We start from the raw sequence: 21,341 nt of genomic DNA, 5'->3' as shown, positions 1-21,341 counted from the left end.
TTGAAAATAATGATGGCGATTGCGCTGGCTGCAATGGAAATAAACCTGCTAATGTTTCAAACATCCATCGCCATGCTTCTTGAAATGTTAACTCCGAGAGGAGAAGTCGCAGAACATCACTCAATGAAAACGCAGTCATCTCACAATTGTGTTTTATCGACATTTCGAAAATATTGCTTAAAGTTTAACACAAATCTGTTATGGAAACCCGCCTAGTGAAGGCAGCACCAACAACTTAAAGGAGCTGTATACGACATTCAGAGCTTAAATATAGCAGCAAACTACTCGTAAGTATGTGAAGACGAGTGGAGTAATTGCATCCAGTGAATAAAGTTGCGATACGTGTCTGTGGTTTGATATGGCAGCAGTCCAGCCGCACATGCATGTCAGTGCAAACAAAAGTTTTGTGTGTGTATTCCACTGGCTGGCTAATTGCAGTCGCTCTACATTGTGATCGTACAGCAGTTAGCATTGATATCGGGACAGCATCGTAGTGGGGGAGTAGTGCCCATCTGCTGGTTCCCGCTCAGGTTAACACTGTTAGCACTTAAAGCACTACTGCCATTGTTAGCACTGTTTATGATGTGAGCAGCATTCATGCTGCTAGCACCATTAGCTGTTAGCAGTCAGCTGAGCCACCTCCCTGGTGAGAGCCGTGTGCAGACAATCTCTGATGCATGTTGAATATTGTATAGAGCTCCTTTAACTTTCAGTAAAGGTAACATGATCCATTTGAACAATAAAAACACAGATGAGCACAGGATTGTAGTGTACGGACACCTCAACAGTGCTGTCAACGTTTTAAAGGAATTTTTAAAAAAGTTTTAATAAAAAAAAAAAAAAATCAAATATTCTGAAAATAAAAGCACTCATGCAAACTAATGGTTCATGTCTCGCTGAGATTTAAAGGACCATATTAGTGTTTTTTTAGCGTGTATGCTACATAAACATTTCTGCTGTTAGCAAAACACTAATTCTTCTTTCGCATGTAATGATTTCTTTCCATCATAAGGTGACTGTTTTTGTACAAACAACAGTCAAAAATCCAAATCCAGAATCCAAGATTAAAGTGAAACATTTAAGGAAGCACCGGTTGGATCTGACAGTGATGAAACACAGAGCAGGTGCTTCTGACACTCAGGTGGACTTCTGTCCAGTTTGAGGCTCACTGCTTTGTTTAAATGAAAAGTTCAAGGGCTGTCATCACCACTGAAACGTGATCGAAAAAATGGTCATGTGGGGAAAGGTGTGGTCATTGATGTTGTTAAACCGCCCTCTTTGTTTTTACATGATTTTTTTTTTTTTTGCATTTTTTTCCCTTTTAATTAAAAGAAAATATTATATTATTTAATTGTCTTTATCATTGTTATTGACTTAGATTTTTGTAATTTCTATTTAATTTTTTGGCTTTCTTTCTTTCTTTGTTTTTATTTATTTATTTTTTTTACATTCTGCCCTCTTCATTGGGGCTTTTTTGATTTGTCATATGTTGCTTATAAAACTAACTAATAAAAGAAAAATAATTCCTGTGTGTACAGGATTACTAATTAGTATCTTGTTCTTCCAGTATTCACTGTTTGACCCTCAGGAAGATACATGTAGGTCTTTTTTTGTTTTTAAATAAAAGGCCAATAAAAGCTGTTAAACTTTAGTACTTAAACAAAGCAGCGTGCGTTGGCTGTAAGTTAGAGTACGCTGTTAGGTACACTTAATCTTTTTTGTTTTTATAGTGTACACACTGTTTTAGAAGGAAATGTGCAAAACCATTGTAATGATCCTTTAAGGTAGACATCTAGAAGACATCTGCCGTCTCTTCCTTATTACAGTAATATTGAAGACACTGAAATATTAAAAACAATCATGTTTGTTCTCAGTGAGCAGACAGAACATATTTTTTGGTATAAATAGCAGTGTAAAACAGATAAAAATGTTAGCACCAATGCAAAACCAGTGAAGTAATTTTGGACAAAATCACTGGTGCACTACAGTCAGCTGAATGTATTTGGATAAAAAACCTATTAAAAACGCAGATTAAAAAAATCACCTAGGAAAAACATTATTAAAATTAATCACAACTAAAGAGGAAGACAAATAGATCAGACTTAAAACCCTTGGTAAGATTATGCAATAAAACAATAGAAAATACAGATCATGTAGCAAGATTTCATATTCATAAATTAAACATGGGATAAAAAAGTGTAACTGCAAATTTTTAACCAGTAAAATCGGTGTTGAGGTAGAGACTTGAGGCCTGAACCATGAAGCAAGTTGGACGGCTCTCAATGGGTTGCTAACATGGTGATCCTGAATGACCAGTATCATGAGGCTGGTTATCAATATAAAAATATTCATGTATCATTATTAAACAAAAAGAATCAAGTAAGAAATTATAGAAATATTAGTAATTATATCCAAATATGAAAAGCATAAATAAGTTTAGGTATAAGTATAAAGGTATTCTGTCTAATGATAAACAAACTATTTTCGATCAATGATCTAATTAAAAAGAGTTAAAGTGAAACACTTCCTACCGCTTAGATAAATTGTTATTGATCATTGTAATAATTATGATAGGCAGTGATTCTACTTATCTATAAAAACGTCTCTATTGCAACTTTATAGTTTTATTGAAACGCAGTCGGCCCCTTTTCACTGCCTGTTCAAAGCAGGAATGTCACGCAGAAAGTCCTGTGTAAAAGGTAAGATTGTACAATTTGGAGGCAGAGTTGTCCCGCCTTTAAACTGGCAACAGAGGTAGTAACAGCGGCAAATTGACGTCCATGTAAAAGGATGGAATGGGTGTGACATGTTGACGGCGTTGGTGTTAAGTGTGCAACACCGATTGAAAATGCAGCTAGCAGGAGTTACCAGCTAACTCAAAGAAGAAGAACTGCGGCCAAAAATCTCTGCAAACTGGGGAGACAATCAGGTCCAGGAGCTACTTACGCTGCAAACAGCTTGAGATCAGCCACCGTGTAACAGGTCAGTAAATAACTGTCATTACCACGTTATGCTATTGCTTTTGTTTATAGAGCACTGCCGACACATGTTATGAGTCGCACAAGAGACTGACCCTGTTTGCTTCTAGAACGCCAACATGCGGTCTAAAATCACTCACCGGGGCGGCACTTTGCTGTCGTTTGGCTCTGTGTAAAAAAAGCAAAGCTAACAAAATCATGGGACGTTGCTGCAGTCCCATCACGGGATCTCTATTGTGAAAAGAACTTGAGTGTCATGTCAGGAATCTGTAGGTATTACTCATTTTTTCCACTGAGCTGACTGTTCAGTAATGACGCAGTTAGCAGGATAACATGGTGATGTACTCTGATTTAAGGTGAAACAGTTTCATGATACTGGAAAACCTGAGTCGAGCCCAAAGACAGCTGGCTAACCGTCTAATCTCGCGTCGTGATTCAGGCCCATGTTCTGAGCAACATTACTGTTTGATCACAGCACCATTATTTATCAGAGGAAATCTAGAAAAAAACAAATTGAAAAGTGCCTGCTGGTGATAGTGGATCAGAGATGACTGACGACTCACAGGATTAAAATAGCTCATGAGTAAACACTTCTAAAAGTCAAAGTAGTTAATTAAGTCTTTGAAAAAAGACAAGAGAGTTTGAACTACCTAGGAATGCAGGGTGGGATGAGGCAGTAGGTTTACCGCTGCTGCTCAGTTCACAGTTTTTCACATTCAAAATAATCCTTCAGCGGAGCGAAGAGGTGACGGATAACAGGGACGCTCCAGGAGCGACCCAGGACTTTCTGCCTCTGATTCCGGCCCATGTTGTTCACATCTGTGTAGTGTTTGGGGAAGCCAAAGATCCTGAAAGAGTCCACCATGAAAAATGATGTTAGTTACAAAGTACGTATGTGGTCATAACCCAGAAGTGTCCTGCAAAAACATAATTTCCAGAATTGCTTACTGTTCCATTTCGGTGCACCACAGGTAGTCCTCCTTGCCGTTCATGGTGACAGGAAGTGGCCCAGACTTCCCCTGTCTTATCGAGTTGCTCTTTGTTGTGATGGTGCGGACTTTTTCAAACTGCAGGAAGAGACGACAATACAGAATCAGGGTGTTTCTGCAGGGCTCTCCAAAACTTTTTTAGATCCTTTTAATACCACAAAGAATGCAATTTAATACCTGTTTCAAACTGGACAATGTATGAAAACCAGTTGGGGTAATGTGGCCTAAAACAATTTATCATACTACATCTAGAGATGAGCGATGATATCTGCACGTCATCTGTATCAGCAGATATTGGCTTTAAAATGAAATATCGGAATCAGCCAACATGCTGATTTCTACTGAAATCAGAAACCTATATTTATACCTTATATATAGTACACTATTATGTTGCCACATAATAGCAACATAACAGTGTACTACTATGGACATTACTGCCCGTAGTAGAAAATATCTAAGACTTATGTTATGTATATTTAAAAACACCTTCTCATGCCCGTTGTTGATGAAATTTTATTATTTCAAAGACTTTTCAATACTTGCAGATACCTTGCTCTCCAGGTTATGTTGCTGCTTCAACAACAGCAAACATCAACAGAGTATAGTCACTTCAGGTTAAATGGACTGCACTTAGATGCCACGAGTAAATTCACTCACCCGTCCACTCATCAAAGTGTCCTTGGACACTTTGATGAGTGGACTGGATGAGTCAGAGCATGAACCACCAACTCTGCGATTAATGGACGACCAGCTCTACCTCCTGAGCCGTCGTCATCGATCTTAGACTGAATAAACTAAATGCTTCTACCTTTGCCACACGTCCAAGTTCCAAACAGTCCTGAAGACCCACTTTATCATCCAGAGACGAGGCGAGAGGTCTAAAGAGAAACGCAGACAGGCATGGAAACTCAACACTTTGTTTTGAGGAGAACATTTTTGGTGTTAAGAGTGAGAATATGCATTATAAAAAGGAATATTATAGTGGATTAGTATGAACCTGTTCATGCCAGGAACGTTCCCCCAAAAGTAGCGCGCTCTGTGAGCAGGACTGACTTTCACTGCGTCGATGAGAATCGGATTACACTGAAGAAGAAGAAAGAGGACACAAATCATGAGCAATATGACTTTTTCCTGCCATTGGACTGACAGGAGACTTTCACAGATAATCGAATATAATCACCTCAAGGAATCTGCAGATATCTGACTTGTCGTGAGCACTCATGAAAACCACATTCTCAAACAACCAGAAGAATGGACGGTCATCATCCTCCTTCGGCTTCAACAGGGTCAGAAGGCGGTAGAACTCAAAAAAGAGCCTTCCAGTGCCCTCTGCAGGACAGACAGAGAAACAGAGGTTTATGAAGGATGAAGAGTGAACATGTGTAAAGGATGCTGAAATCTTAATATTGCCAGTATTTTATCAGGAACTGCTTGTTTATCATTCAGCATGAACAGCTAACAAAATGCCTTTGAAAGACGTTTGGAGGCTGCATACCAAATAATCCCTTTCGAAGAGGGTTGACCATTGACAGGTCGTTACAGGGACTGCCTCCAATCAGAAGATCAATTGGACCCCACTCAGCCAACTGCAACACACAACCACAGAGTTCAAGTTTGTATTTTTCACAACGTTTTTTTCCTCTTTGGTTTGACACAAGCTTCATGAACTAAATGAGTCAAAGGTTGGATCCAGATTGGTTTCAGTGTTCGGTGCAGCAAACACGGATAAACTGTAGCAGTAATCATACAACTTGTACTCACATGTTTCCTTGTGATGGTACGAACATCGTTGACATATTCAATCTTTCCCGCGTGCTTGACCATCCCCACAGCAATCGAATCGTCACAAATCTCTGAGGCAATGTAGCGCTCAATCTTGAAGCCCAGGTCTTTGAGTACCAGGTATCCTGTCATGATTCAACAGTGGACAGAACCAGGTTACTGATAAGAACCGTACACATATTTCATGCTGTGTAAACTCAATTTAAATGGAACACATTGTTCAGGTAACTGTCTGCAGCTTTCAAAGGCCCCTCCTCAGTAGTATGTATACACTACAGACTGTATAAAAAAGTGGACATACCACTGTGACATCAATAGGGATGTATTATTATATTATAGCTGAAAGCGCCAGACAAAGAGAGGGAGGAGAGCCAGCATCAGGGTGAGGCTGACCTGACTTGGGCCGGGAGCTGTTCTTCTACCAAACCTTCTTGTGACTAATAATGGTCGCAGGAGAGTGAAGTGGATGAGATGCGATTGAGGCTCACTCAGCAGCAGGAAATCAGAGACTGCTCTGCGTATCTTCACAGAGACATGGTTAACCCCTAACATCCTGGATCAAGTTAGAGTATTGCAGTGGATGGGCTGACCTTGATGGGAGCCATAAGGACACAAGACTGATGCAAATTCAAAAAATGTCCTACAGGAATTGAATGATGCCATCAGCAGCAACATGCACAAGTAACCGGCTGGATTCTTCATAGTAACTGTTGATTTTAATCAACTCATACTTCAACTAAAGAAGATGTAACAGGAATAAGGACAAATTAAGTCCGGATACAACCATGGAGACAAGCCCCAGTTCATTCCTATGAGAAGTTCTCATTGGTGACTGACTTCCAGTTTTGCACTTCGCTAGCTTAAATGGCAGTTTAAAAAATTTAATCATGCTGGTCTTTTAAACTTTCCAAATTTTATCAAACTGGACATCTTAAACCTGGATATTTCGCAAAGGTTTTTACGCTCACATTTTTTTAAAAACTCATTTACAGATGTCTCTTTCCTGATGTAAGTCAATGGGGAAAAGTCTTCTGGGCCAGTGGGCATCATGTGACTGTCCCAGACGGTGTAATTCCACTTTTGACCACTATATAAAATTCACATCAGAGCCTAGCACACTTCCTGGGGGCTTGGACGTCACCCATTGTGGCCTCATGTTTAACATTTTAGTCATTACCATCTTATTTATTTATTTTTTGAGCCAGAGGTGATGATATTCTGTCGAGAGAGTGAAACCACTTTGTTACCCTCTTTTATACAAGCTATGGACAAAATCTTACAGAGACTGGATTAGTTTGTCTAAATCACAAGATTGTCACATAAAATAATGAACCAACCTGTTGCAATGCCATCAAAAAGCGAAAGCACCCTGATTGGTCTGCGCTGGTCAGCAGGAATGGAGGGGTAAACTCTGTGAGGCTCCTGTGATTAAAAAAAAAAAAACAAAACACAACTTTGAGTACAGGTGCACCAATTATATTACAGCATATTTTGCAACAGACAACTATCACAAAGCTGTTTCTTTATGTATTTACAATGTGGAGAAACACAGCAAATCACCAGATGTGATGTTTTGCCCTTTCGTTGCAATTCAGATGAATAATTTTAATAGCTGCAACAATTTTGAATCAATTATTCGATCAACATAACTACATGTTACATGCTATTTATCAAACACATATACTTTAAATTCCCTGATTTAGGAGAATATATACAGTATATGTAGATACATGAAAAAAATACATTGCTTTTTGCAGATTTTTTTATTAACCTTGATGGCAATAACCTTCATAACTTTACGCTAAGAACATAACTTTGCAAAAGGTACTTAACAAGATTTGTGGGGCACTACTTTGTAGGATATCATACAAACCATTGTATAGGCACATGCTGCACAGTCAATATCTCAAGTCTCATAACCCAATATCATGCCTTTTACGTTCCCTTGATACCCGTTACATAACCATTTCTTGATTGAATCAGAATTCTTTTGGTGGTTGAGTATGGAATTAGTTCCTACTTCACATCCAGAAAGGAAGCTCTATTAATCCATTTTGAATCGAGTCTGGAAACGCATCTTTTTTCAATATACTACGATCTCTTCTTTATTCAACAGCTGGAAACCCAAATCACTGATGGTTTTAACTCACTGGTAAGTAGGCTAGCTATGCCAATCCTGCCATGGTTATACTTTAAGATCTCTGTTTTTAAAATACTACCCTTAGCCTTGTCATATTAACATCAATATGTATGTGTGTTTACTTTTGTGCACTTAGAAAATTAAGTGTGGTACGTACAAACTCCATGGCGCTGTTGTTGGCAAAGAAGTCCTGAACCTTGACGCTCCAGTCTGGTCTGAGTTTGAGGTTTCCCTTACACAGTGACGGCTGGCACATGTAGCAGCTCCAGGGATCAACATCTTTCAGCTTGTCAAAGGTTCCCGTTCCCACCAGGATTTCCAGACAGTCCTTACAGAAACATCTGGAAGAGACAGAAAACACCAGGGAATGTTCATCCAAATGAGACAATGAAACTGTGCAGAAACAATAATGAAGTAGAGCAAACTCTTTCTCAGAGTCGTACCTACAGATACAAAACACAGTATTTTTATATTGGATGACTTACACTCACCGAAGATCATTATTTCTGTTGTTCAAAAACAACATTCCTTATGCCACTTATGAAAACAAATAAAATACTTTTTATAACTCAATAACCTGCCAGAGAATCATCAGATTTGTACGTTTTCTTCAGTATCACAGTCGTCCGGTGAAAGTTGTCTGTACATTTTATTGGTACACTGCAAACAGAAACTGCTAGCAGCCAATCCAGGATGCTTTTAATGGTGCCAATTTGCCAAACTATAATAATTCACTGGCTTGATAAAAAAACAGGGTTAAAGTTGTAACCATAGCATAAATCACTGAATTGATAACCACAATACACTTTCTGTTGACTTCCTCAAAGCATTATTGAAACCACAGGAACTTTAGGGAGATGCAACTGTTTTGATCTTATTTAAGGGCTCTGACAATCCAAGCCGACGTTTGGCCGTCAGTCGATGTCAGGCCGTTGGTAAGCATGTGTCGCCCTGGTTTGTGTGGAGTGTCCTGCACTGTTGACACTAGTCAGACCTTGTTGGTTTTTTTTGGCTGAGACAACATACTGAATCGGTGTTACCAGGCGGAACCCACTGGTGAATGAAATCACTTCGATTGATGGGTCAACAAGGTGAGAAGAGAATCAAGACGTGAGGAAAATAAACAAACAGCTACAGTCAAGAAGGCGTGAGATTAAAACAACTATTTTTAACCGTTGAGCTCTTCAGCATTGTTTGCTATTTGTTGCTAACTGTTTGCTGGCTCATCATAAATTTTCCTCGTTTTTTCAACATCGGGTTGTGTTGTTACTGTGCAAGACCGACCTCTACCTCACCTGGTAGATTGTGCCCGCTACATAGGCTGAGCTCAACTGAGGTTTTGTTAATGTGCTAACTGGCTAACTTGCATCTTGAATCCTTCCTGTTAGTCTCCCTGTTTCCCTTTTAAAGGACTAACACAGACTACCACCACTGGCTGGTGTGGAGTTTTTTCCTCTCATTCAGGTGCAGAGCATAGGTGATATTTGGCCATTACACCAAAACATTTTGGCCAAGTCAGCGCAAAAATTTCATCATCATTGCCAGATTCTTTGATGTTGGTTCGTTGTGTCTGGGTCCTTAAAGGGGCTACAGTGTCTGCCTTGATCTACCTGGTGCTATTCACACGAGTCTGTATGGTGATGGGCAGTCAAAGTCAAACATTTTCAGCAAGTTTTCTCAAGTGTTTAAGAAATCTGCCTCAATAATTGCTCGTAATTTTATTCTGTTCTGCATCTCTTACGTCTTCGCTAAATGACAATAAAAGGAATCTTGAATGACGTGCTAATTGAGTTTTGCGTATCACTATTCAAAATACTAAAAAAAAACGCAGATGCTGTTACAGTGACAAAAAATAAACATTGTTATAATGAGTGAGCAGCGTTTACCTGCAGCAGCTGGAGTTTCCACACAAAATGACCTCTAAGCCGGCGCAGCATATGGTGCAATATGACTGGTAGCCGTCTTCGTCGTAGCGATACAGGGTCTCTGTGAAGTTCTCCTGCAAACAGTGACAAGGTCGTTTTGTAGCATTTAGGATGTTAATAGCAGCTGTGTTTCAGATGGAGGTTAGACATTAAGAAACTGGGCTGGGATGGAGGGAAGCAGACCATGTACAGCAGACAGAGATAGATTGTTGGATTATTAGGTTACCTTGCATTTCAGACAAAGACCACCTTCAAACAACGGGTGCTGCACTTCAATCTCAGTCGATCCACAAGACAAACAATAATCTGAAATAACAAACCGTTGCCTCAAAATTACAAATTTCAAAGATTTTAAATCACAAACCTCTTCAATACTCTCACAACAAGACCTACCTTCAATAGTTTTGCCTTTCCCTTTGATCTTTTCTCTCATTATTTCTGTAAAGTAAAATAAAATACAACAAATCACAAACAGGGAAAAATAATGATGAAAGTAGCATAAAAACTATGATTGAATCTAGGGGGTTTCTTTTATTTTCACGCTGCTTTGACATCATGTTTGCGGACTAAATGTGGACAAAAATAACACAAACCTCTGTTGTAGGTGACGGCAGATGCAACTGCCTTGTTTTTAAAAACATATTTCCTTTTCGCTGGAGGGTGGTAGTCAGATACGGCAGAGTCAGAATCTTGATGCACACTAGACTCTTGAAGACCTGAAAAAATGGAATCGAGAAATTCTATAAAGCAACGCAGCCTGAACAAGCCACTCCCTGAGGCGTTCTGTAAATCTAGTGATTAACAAATAAGTAAATGTCTATAATTGTGAACTTACCAGGAGGTGCGAATCCTTCAGGTCCTGTTGGCAGAAATCCTTCAGAAGCCCATTCCATCATCAGCTTCAGCTCTTTTTCTTTATTTCCTTCTGCCTCAGCAAAAGACTTCCCACATCGCTCACCTGCCAACTGCAGATTACAAACATTTCCTGGCACTGAGTTCACACATTCACAGAGTTTCTGAGCTATCAGCCTAACACCACGTTGCATGAAACATCTTTGTGGTTGACCGATTACTGGCAAGATATTCATAGTCTGTACATATATATATATATATTTTTATTTATTTTTTATCCAATAGCCAATAAAATAAATGAGTTGAAAAATGAGCTAATTTAACTGCAGTCACATTAATGTCTCAGAGCTCTTTCTGATTGGGTACACATAATGCCAATTAACACTGAAGGCAGCTGTGACTCTGATGGGCAAAGACAAACGCAGACTTACCTCGATGATTTGGTAGATGGCTTGTTTGTAGACAGACAAGCTGGCAAAGGAATTTTTGCAGAAGCACTTAGTGAAGGCACGAAACGGCATTAGACCCTCCGTATGGATCTGAAACAGGAAGGAAGGATTATGTAGAAATCCAGTTCAAGACGTGACGTGTTTGTGCAGCTGAGCACATTTACTAACCTCTGAGAACATCCCGTCTCCGAACCACTCCACCCTCCGCATTGCCGGGGGAGCTGACTTGGTTTTCCAAGGCATCACCATCCCAGGCCACCAGGAGAAACCCTTTAATTTCCCCCACACAAGCTCTCCTGTTGGATACCCTTTCCCATCCTGCATTAAAAAAGACAAGACAGAAAAGCACTGATATTTGAAACTGCATTTTCATCTAATAAAATATCATCTGACGTCTGATTTGCACAAATTATTATGAGCTTCCTCCTACAACTGTTCCTTTACCTGGTAGGCCTGTTTCCGTCGTCCTCTTGGCGTGAGTTTACTCGATGGTGATGTCTCTTCTGCCTTAGAGTCAAACAAATTTAAAACAGAGTCAAACATTTAAGTCAAAATAACAAGTAGTTGAGGTTAAATTACTGCATTTAATACTATGCAGTTCCAAATTTCTCAATCACTTAAGAAATTGTTGTCAAGTGATTTGGAGGAGCGAATATGTTAAAAACAAGAAGCAGGTGAGTCCTTCATTCTGTGAAGACATGAATATTCACTTTGTTCAAAGCAGTTTAGTAAACTGAAATATAATGACTGATCCGAAACATCTTTTCAAGAAAGAGCATCTAAATTGATTTAAAAAATGAGAGCCAGCATTATTAGGATTTTTTGACTTGGCACCACATGGACAAAGCGAATGATGAATCTGAAATGATGGTGTGTTAAACTCAAAGTTAAAATAGCAGTCCACGCAGGAAATGCTTCTTGCAGACATGCTTTCATTTTGTGTTAAAGAAATTCAGTGCTGGAACCAGGATTTCTTCAAAAAATAAGCCATTTATGCAGCAGAGATGCAAATAATTTTAAAATTGGTTCTTCATGACCAAAGAAAACAGAAAGGGGGCTGAAAATTTGTGTTTGCTTAAGAGGTAAAATCCACAACTACATGAAAGCACTGCGCCGCACCAGAACAGTCAACGCTCCCGCTGGTGGGTGATGTACTATGAGTTTGTTGTCCGAATAACAATTTCGAAGCCAGCCGGTAACAAACAATCCTGTATCAAAGTTAAACAGCAAAACAAAATTTATTTCTGAAAACATTTTTTGGCTAAAAGTAGGAAACCTATTAAACAGGATCTTGGTTTGTATTTGACCACCACTGCTAAGTTTGACATTTGATCTCATTTTAAGAGGGAGAGAGAGAGAGAGAGAGAGAGAGAGCGAGAGAGAGAGAGAGAGAGAGAGAGAGAGCGAGAGAGAGAGAGAGAGAGAGAGAGAGAGACAGCTCTATCTTTTGATCAACTTCTGTAATCTTTGTGTTTGTGGTCATAGCGGCCATACAAAAATAGAAGCACAATCTGTAGTTTGTGCAACTGCCCAAAAGTCAGTGAAAATCTTTTGGATGGATTTTCGCCGGCAAATGAGCGGGGAGATCTCAGCGCTGGTTGGGTGTTTTGATACAAGACTTTATCAAAATATAATATCCCTATTAGTGTAACATAATAAATGAATCAAAGTTCATTTAAAGGGTTCCTTCGGTGCTTTAGACCTTATTCAAAAGGATTCCGACTTGATCAAATGCTATTCTGTTTTGTTCCAGTATTTCAGAGGGCAGAGAGGTCGGTCATAGCCATGTGGTATTCTGGTAGTACTCTTAAGTATACCTACCACCTCATCTGGGGACTCCCGTCTCTTAACATCACCTACAGGGCTGGACCAGGTGCTAGCACCAGCCTGAAACACTGTACGGGCTTGTGGCTTCTGGCGCAAGCTGCTCTCCCAGCCATAACCTCCCCTAATCTGAGAGACAACACACTCATATATTATGCACATGCAAATGTATGCCAAAACAAACACACATACATGCCTTCATGTGGGGGAAAACTGCACCTTATCACATCAGTGATCATGTTAGAATAAAGATCATAATGAATAAAGCGGTGAATAAAGAGGAAAGGGACTGTTTAGTCGATGAGAGGGAACAAAAAGAGCAAAATATGATGCAGCAAAAATATGTGTCTGTGTTTTCAGTCTAGTTCTGTGTGTAGCTGATTGTATTTCTGGGCAAATAACAGACATGAAAGCAGCATTTGAATTCAGAAAAGGCAACTGCAATTTTTCATTAAAAGCCTTTGTTTTTAACGTTGCTTCTTTTCTGAACATCTTTTACCTCATTCCACGGGATGCCATTCTCCACAGCGTGTTCTTTGGAAGAAAAATGAAAGCATTTTAGTAAGTTCTTGTGTTGAGATCAGAGATATGATAACTGTATTCTGACATGTTAATTAAAACTGGCAAACTGGAAAATGTTAAAACTCAGTCTTAAAAAATTACAAAAGTAAAATTACACTGTCATGATGATATGACAGATTTTTTTAAAAAATAGTGTAAATTCTGCAAATAAAAAGTACAAAAATCAGGGATGCCCAATAGGATTGTGAGAAGAGGTTTTTTTTAAAAAGTACAAAAATTGTTACTTACCACTGATCTTTGTGAGACGGACTTCACATGGCTTCACATTGAAGCCGTTCAACCGTTCTAGAAAATAGCATTTAAGAGTGACTAACATGTAAGAGAATGCACTAATTTCTTGTGAACATAATTTACTTGTTTGAGTTAACTAATGAACTTTCTTTCTTCTTACCATCAAAGTGGACTGGGGTGCTGCTGGGGTTGTCAGAGAGAACACTGTCGGATGTGATGTCCAACTCGCTCTCTGTAAAGGCCTCATTCTCAGAGAACAGTGCATCGTCTTCACTCTCCAGAGCCTGAGACAGGAAATACAGCAAGTGCAGAGAAAGAATTAAAGACGCAAAATCTCAACACAGCCAAATTCGTACACCTCCTCCATTTACATACCTTACAAACCTGCTGAGCGTCGAGCGGACGACAGGGGAGCGACAACAGGGTCAGAACAAGCTTTCTGAAGATTGAGTTTGGCTTGGTGTCCTTCAATACACCGGCCCAGTGTTTCTCAAGTGAAATCTTGGCTGAGTTTTCCTTGTCTTCCTCCTCAGCCTTCTGATACTCAAGGAATTCACTTGTGAGCTGGCTGACCTCCTCAGGGGAGCTGCAGATTTTCAGCTTGGTCCCAAGCTCCCCGACCACTTCCCTGGTCACCTTCACTCTGCTCTGAGGGCTCAACAGCTGAGCTATGCTCCTTAGCACCTCATCACTTAGAGGCAGCTTCTCTGCAATGCAACCTGTGAGTGCGGCGTAGAAAGACAACACCTCCTCTTTAAACAGCGGCAGAGCCTCTGCCGCCTCAGACTCGCTCAGGAAGTCTTCCACAGCTTTTCCACCCAGACTGAGTTCAGGACTGGACAGGTGGAAATTCTTGTCCTTCAGGATTTCTGCATCTCTTTCTTTCAGGAAGCGAACAGCAGCTTCAGGCTGAAGGAAGTAGGAGGTATAAGTGCTCAACAGGCTACTGGCTTCTTCCAGGATGAGCAGCATATCAGCTCGGGCAGCTCCCTCCTTCGTCTGCAGGTGATTTTGGAAACTGTGCAGAGGCTTTAAGGCTTGTTCAAGGAACATATATGTTGCCCTGACTTTGGGATCCAGCAGCTTGGAGCAGATTAACTTGGCTTTGTCGTCGTCTTTGTCACAAGACTTAAAATACGTTACGAGATCTCTCCATTTTTCCAAAATATTTGTGACTAATGGGCAGAGCTTAAGGCAGCTGGTGTTGAGATGAAATGATGAACTGTCCACAGTGTCTGAGCCAAAAAGAGCCTTGAGGTTGTCATTCTTGGTGGAGCAGGAGGAGTAGTAGGCATGGATATCTACCATCAACTCTTGAGCCTGACTTGAGAGCTCCTTAACCCCAGCATGACAAGCTGCATCTGCGATGGCGTACAGCCCTCCTAAGGCGACTATGTTCGGGTTGAGTTCCCTGAGCTGCGAGCAGATCTGCTCTGAGGCTGCAACATTATCGTCAGAATAAACGGTGGCAAGATTATCTGTGTGTAACCCGAATTTCTTTAAGGTTTCTGCCACTGCTGGTGCTGTTTGATCCCCTGCACCATCCACTGACTGAAGAGCATCCAGAAATCGGATACAGTGCCTGGAGGCTTCGACATCAAAATACCCGACAAGGACCACAGAGGCAGTATCATCCTTTCCGAGGGTTTTCCCTCCATAAATGTACACGCAGTAAGGAGTGTGCTGGCAAACAGATTTGATGTCTTTGGAGTATTGCAATGAGCGTTTACAGCGTGCATAACGTCTAGTCACATGGTCACCGTTAACAGAGGGTTTGCTCTCCGGGCAAACACCGTTGGAAATTTGTGCCCTTTTCTTGTGTTTGTTGGTTTCCACATGTCGCCTGAGTTCAAAAAGGCCTTTCTGAAATGTCTTCAGGTTTCTATCGCAAGGGCGGCAGAAGGTATATTGCTCTCCAAGAGGACTCTGGTCAACCCAATCAAAAATGTCCTTCCACTTTTCAGAGAAAGGGAATTCTCTAGCAGGTGCAGTGCTGACCACCTTATCTGTCTCCATGTCTGATACCAGTTTAGGTTCCCCTGACAAAGTAAGAGAAAACAATTATTACTGCACAGTTACTGTAAATGTGATAAGCAAAACAAAACATGCAGCCCTACTTTATTTTCACAGAGACAGAAAATATTGAGATACCTTCACATGATTTGGGAAGCACAAAAGTAGGGCTGATTTCCTGGCTGTCCCGAGCTTTCACAGGGTCGTATTCTTCACTTTTTCCATTTGCGTTGTAGAAAGCTTTGAACCACTTCAGGATCTCAAAGTTGCTTTTAGAATCCCCTTTTATTATCTCATCGACTGGAATCGTCTAAACCAAGACAAAGAAGACATGAAAAAATTTGAAAGTAAATATGACTTCCACACTGAATATAAGGATAGGGATATAGTGTAACTTTTTGAGAAGTAAACATCTTTTTGTGTTGAGCAGATCGAGACCCCTCTCACACCTCTACACTAAATAAGAACAGTCCCTCCAGGACTTCACAGGCTGTTTTGAGAATGTTGCAACCTGAAATGCCTGATTTCATGGCAGCTTTTTTAAAAACAATTGCGATGCAAGTTGCAATAGTTTGGGGCATTTTCTTCTAGAGAGTTAATTTTTTAAGTTAGAATGAGACGGGATGCACATTATGATATGATGCATTTTCAGAGCCAAAATTGCCATAAAAAAGGGTTTTTTTTAAAAATCTTAGATGGTTCAACGTTTTCTTTGTCATATTCCTCAGACAGTCAGGAAGATTTAGAAACTGTGTGATCAATAAGGATGAAACAGGCCGGATTGTAAGGACAGTAGTCTACAGGAAGAAATAGGCTACTTTACAGATAAGGCAGACACTGAAGAGAGAGACCACCGTGCACCGGCTGAGCTGAGGGAGAGCCAGGTGTGCTTTTCACGGCTTGACAGCGGTTGTGAAACTTTATAGTTTGTTAAGTCAAAAAGCTTAAACAATTATGAAATACAATAATCTGTGTCCGGAGTGCTAAAGTGATCTGTTAAATTTGGTTGTGTTTTTAAAATGATGCATGTCCACACTATGAAAGATGCTCTTGACACCAAAATAGCTCAATAAATGTTGGGTGACGTGTGCTGTGTGCGGCTGTAAAATGAAATGAGTCAAAATTGTGGCGACTGGACAAAATTTCAAGGTTGTGCAGAATTCAGACTGGCTGAATTTGGATTTATTGTTCGAATAGCATCATCACAAAATCGAGGTGGGAGTGTATAATGCTCCAGAGCCCATTTTAGAATCAGAGATACTTTAATGATCCCCAGGGATAAACTGTGGTTCGTTACCGGTCGCTCTGATGCCAGCACAGAGAATTATCGCAAGTCGAAATAAGTACAAGCACATGATATATAAATAGAAATGTAAAATATAGAAATACATTAATAGTAACCAATTTGTGCAGTATGTAAATATATTTAAATATAAAATATAATGTATGTATATAGTATGTTAAATATGTTAGTGCAAAATATAAATGCGATCTACAATAATGGACACTTAGCACTAATATGTGAATATTTCAATTATAATGTGGATAACTTGCTGACTGTGTAATGTGTATAAATATATATATATATATAAATATGTGCACAGCTACAACACTAAAGAACAGAGATATACATAAGCAAGAATAACTCTAATGTTATATGCAATAAATACATTGTGTAACATGTTAAATATAGCCTATATTCAAGAGATGGAAGAATATTGCACATTTGAATAATTGCACAGAAGATGGCTGTAGCTGAAATATTGCACAAAATATTGCAGTTAAGACAGTGATATAAAGAACTATTGTGCCTTAAAAACCCTATTGCACAGTTGAAGTATAATAAATAAATTATGGAATTTTAATTGTAGATGATTGTAGCTTAGCTTAGCATGAAGACTGAGAACAGGAGGCTGACTCCATCCAAAGGTGCAGAGATATCCCTATGAGAAACTGTAATGCTTCTGTACAAGAAAAAAGGTACATACCTTTGTGATGCCGCTCTTGCTGAAGGCCTCACTGAGGAGACTGAAGTTGTGCTTAAAGTCGTCCTCACCTTGTGCATCAAACTTCACCTTGGTCATGTCAACAGAGCCAGGAATAACCCAGTCCATGATCTGACAGTGACATGCCCCTACAGGATCATCATCATCATCATCATCATCATCATCAAAAAAAAAAAAAAAAACAGTTCAGAAAGTGATGTCTGTGCAAATAGATGGGAGAACACACTTGTGCTGCTTTTCAGTAGCAGAGAAGATATTACATGGAGCTCAGCAGTGAGTAGCTATGACCAATAAAACAGTGCTGGTGTGGTGCAGCCATTTTTCCACGCGGCTTCATTTAACAGCTCACTGTTTCTGCTTTTGCTATTCTTTCCAGAAATATTTAAGCTCCCCGACTGACTCTCTGACAGTGAAATTAAGCGAGAGATAAACTGCATTTCCTATAGCTGCTTCAAAATAAAAGCCTCCTGCTAGTTTGCCAGTGTAAAACTTTCAATGTGAGGGAGCTGCATCAAAATAGCAGTTACTTAGCACAGCTCAAATACAGGCTAAGTTACGTACAGTAAAAATAAAGCTGATATCTGAAAATATGAACATACATGTCAAGTATCAAAAGTTTGTACTACAGTATGCAGTGTTTACCCAGCGTTGACGCTGCTAAATGCATACAGTGGAAACACCAATATCCACTAAACAGGTGCTACATAAATAAAGTTATTGTTATTATCAATCACCTGAACCCATCTGCCGCACATCTTTGAAGTTGGTCTTCAGCAGGTTGTTGATCCAGGTCACCACATAAAAGCGGCTGCTTTTATCATGGTAGGAGTCTGGAGTCACAACCTCTGGGTTTGCCATCTTGCAGCTCTCTAAGGAAAAAGGGAACTTAAATTAATGATTTGACGAACAACAGCATTATTATCATAGTAAACCCATGTTAACATCTTCATTTTTTTTACATTTCCATCTATATCAAATATAAAATCTCAACATTTTGTACATTTTTTTCTGTTGGATGGCTTTGGCTTCGGAGGAAGAGCGGATTGTCCACTGGTCACAGCGTTGGCAATTTGATCCCAAATACTATAATTACATCACAATGCGCTGTGATTGGTTTTACCTTATACCACCACACCCTGTCCACGCACTTCAATTACTTTCATTGTTTCAAAATCTGTCAATTATTTTCTTGATTATTTGATTTTTTATCTATAAAATATCATAAAGAAGAAAGACCAATCAGTATATCCCAAAGCCCAAGATGACATCCTCAAATGTCTGCCCACACACCAAAGATATTAAGTTTATTGTCATAGAGGTATAAACAAACCATAAAATATACATATATAAGAAGCTGGAATCTGATCATTTTCCTTTCTTCCCCTAAAAAATACTCAAACGGATGGAGCAAGATAGTTGGTGAATAATTTAATAGCTAATAACTGATAAATTAATAAATTAAACGTTGCCGCTTTAACCCAGAATGCCAAAAATATGGACTTTAACCCTTATAATCTTATTATATTTGATTAAGTATTCAATTATTTGTTGGGTGTTGCATTTATGTTTAGTAAAACCAGGACTGCCTCAATGACAAGAGTGTGGATGCAGTTATGAGTAAAAAAAAAAGACCTTATTAACTTCATAATTCAATAACTTGTTAACCACTAGGGTAGTTTTTTGTATAATTCCGTTTATCTGTTATACATCCTTGTTAGATCCTATGTTTAAAGTTGCACCCCCCACACCAGATGTTGTATGAGCCAACATCTCCACCAACTATATCATTCATGCAACACTGGCAGACAGATGTTAATCTACACCTTAACACTTTCTGTGAAGCATGCCCTTCCCAAACCTCAAAAGCTAGCCCTCGCATTGTTATTCATTAGAAAACATGGCTGTAAGTATGGCCAAAGCTAGTATTTACCCCTACCCCATGGCTGACTTCCAGGGTGGGGGTAGGGGGGGTGAGACTGGGCCAGTGGGTGGGTTTTAATCCCCTATTGTTAGACAGTGAAGAATAAAGAATGAGTGCTCTCTGACAAATAGTCTTTAACATTTACGTCTTTCGGTTGCATCTGACTGTTTTCTTTTCATGTGTACATTTAGACACCGAGCTGAGCTGTAGCTGAGTGCTACGAGACACATGAGCCATGCTGCTGCCGCTGTATCTCCTCCCCTTCCTCCTCAATGTATAGAAAGCATAATGAAATCTCGCGTTGCGGAGTATTTTGCCGCGAACCTCTCCTGGTCCACAACTTTCACTGAAAAGGAAACTTGAGCTTAAGCAATCGTGTAACTTTGCTTGCAATAAAAATAAATACAATACACCACAAGTGGCACAGTTACTGCCACGCCGACCGGCGTTACAATTTCTGTTTTTTCCTGTAACATTTCATGCATGGTGCAGAGGCTACAGCCTGGTTTCACTTGAGGGGAGCGATCTTTATGTTTTAATATTATATTGAAGCAAGTAGTGAAAAGTGATGCATGCAAACACCCGTTTAATGAGGTGTAATTACAGCTGATTATCCACACACACGAGTCTTATTACAACAACCGGAACGAATAAAGTAATTGAAGTCAACAGCAGTCATTATTAGTAAGTCGAAACCTCCCCGGCTCACGATCCAATCTGCTTTTATCGCGGTGGGTTTGTATGAGCCGGTCTTTGTGTTGTGAGGGTTGGATTTACAACAAACCAGGACAATAAAACTGTAACAACGTGATCATGCGCGTATCATTCGCACACTGCATTTGCAGGGGAAAGTCTCAATATATTATAAGCGTTTGGTTTTGTGTATAGCATTACATAATAGATCGATCGTGCATAACTTACCTCGCCGGGTCCCTTATAGATGTAGATGCTCCCCCTGACTCTGGTGCTTCGTCCTACAGCACATTTTCCGGCCCTTGTGACGTCCGCGTCGGTACGAAGTGCTCCATTGGACGGCCGGTGCAGGAGGCTGTCCCGTAGTGGGACTGCTAGCTATTCTGCCACGGGATTAAAAACCTTTCAACCCCGAAGGAAAGAGCACAGCGTGTCCAAAAAGTCCAAGTTAATGCGAGCGCCGCATCACAGCAAAAGAAATACACAACACGATGGTTTTTATTGTGCGAAAATAAAATTCTGCTAACCAAGCTGAATTTTCGGCTTATTGTCTAAATTGACAACTATCACCAAACCCACTGATGATAATCAGTTTGATCGTTAGTAATCGATAATACCATACTAGCGCCGCACAATAGACAAAACATTAATATCTCACTGAGTGTTGCTTTGTCAACAAATAATAACATGCTAACATTAGCTAGTTAGCTTCCGGTGTAACTGCTGACCGCCATGATGGTTTTCGTAAACGAAACGAATAGCGCATAAATTCGGAAACTTATAGTGATAAGAATTGATTGATAAATGTAAGGGTATCGTCTAAATACCTTCAACTGGAACAGGAGTATCGTTAAGTTAGTTAGCACAAACTGACATTATAGCCGCACAAAGTCATAAGAGCTAGCCCGATCATCCGGGAGTTTTTGTTTCTGTTATATGAGCTAACGATCAAAACG

At 39.8% G+C, this 21,341-nt stretch overlaps 1 protein-coding gene across 1 annotated transcript; it reads right to left on the bottom strand.

Annotated features, from left to right (window-relative positions):
* Nucleotides 1-3,508: 3,508 nt before the first annotated feature.
* dnmt3ba (DNA (cytosine-5-)-methyltransferase 3 beta, duplicate a) lies at nt 3,509-20,682 on the bottom strand. The gene is made up of 26 exons (XM_042491827.1): nt 20,614-20,682; nt 18,506-18,640; nt 17,754-17,899; nt 15,910-16,075; nt 14,128-15,791; nt 13,913-14,036; nt 13,750-13,806; nt 13,439-13,473; nt 12,937-13,068; nt 11,560-11,622; nt 11,284-11,433; nt 11,098-11,205; nt 10,650-10,779; nt 10,408-10,530; nt 10,208-10,252; nt 10,041-10,120; nt 9,776-9,888; nt 8,047-8,230; nt 7,087-7,171; nt 5,729-5,874; nt 5,463-5,553; nt 5,148-5,296; nt 4,965-5,050; nt 4,776-4,845; nt 3,927-4,045; nt 3,509-3,826 (listed from the first exon to the last, which is right to left on the bottom strand). Exons 2-26 carry the CDS (start codon nt 18,627-18,629, stop codon nt 3,679-3,681), a joined length of 4,338 nt encoding a protein of 1,445 aa, XP_042347761.1. The 5' UTR covers nt 18,630-18,640; nt 20,614-20,682; the 3' UTR covers nt 3,509-3,678.
* Between the last annotated feature and the right edge of the window lie 659 nt (nt 20,683-21,341).

The sequence above is a fragment of the Plectropomus leopardus genome, chromosome 8, assembly GCF_008729295.1.
Source record: "Plectropomus leopardus isolate mb chromosome 8, YSFRI_Pleo_2.0, whole genome shotgun sequence".
Classification (NCBI taxonomy): Eukaryota; Metazoa; Chordata; class Actinopteri; order Perciformes; family Serranidae; genus Plectropomus; species Plectropomus leopardus.
The sequence above is the reverse complement of the archived record's forward strand: the minus strand, read 5'-3'. Positions and strand labels throughout refer to the sequence as shown.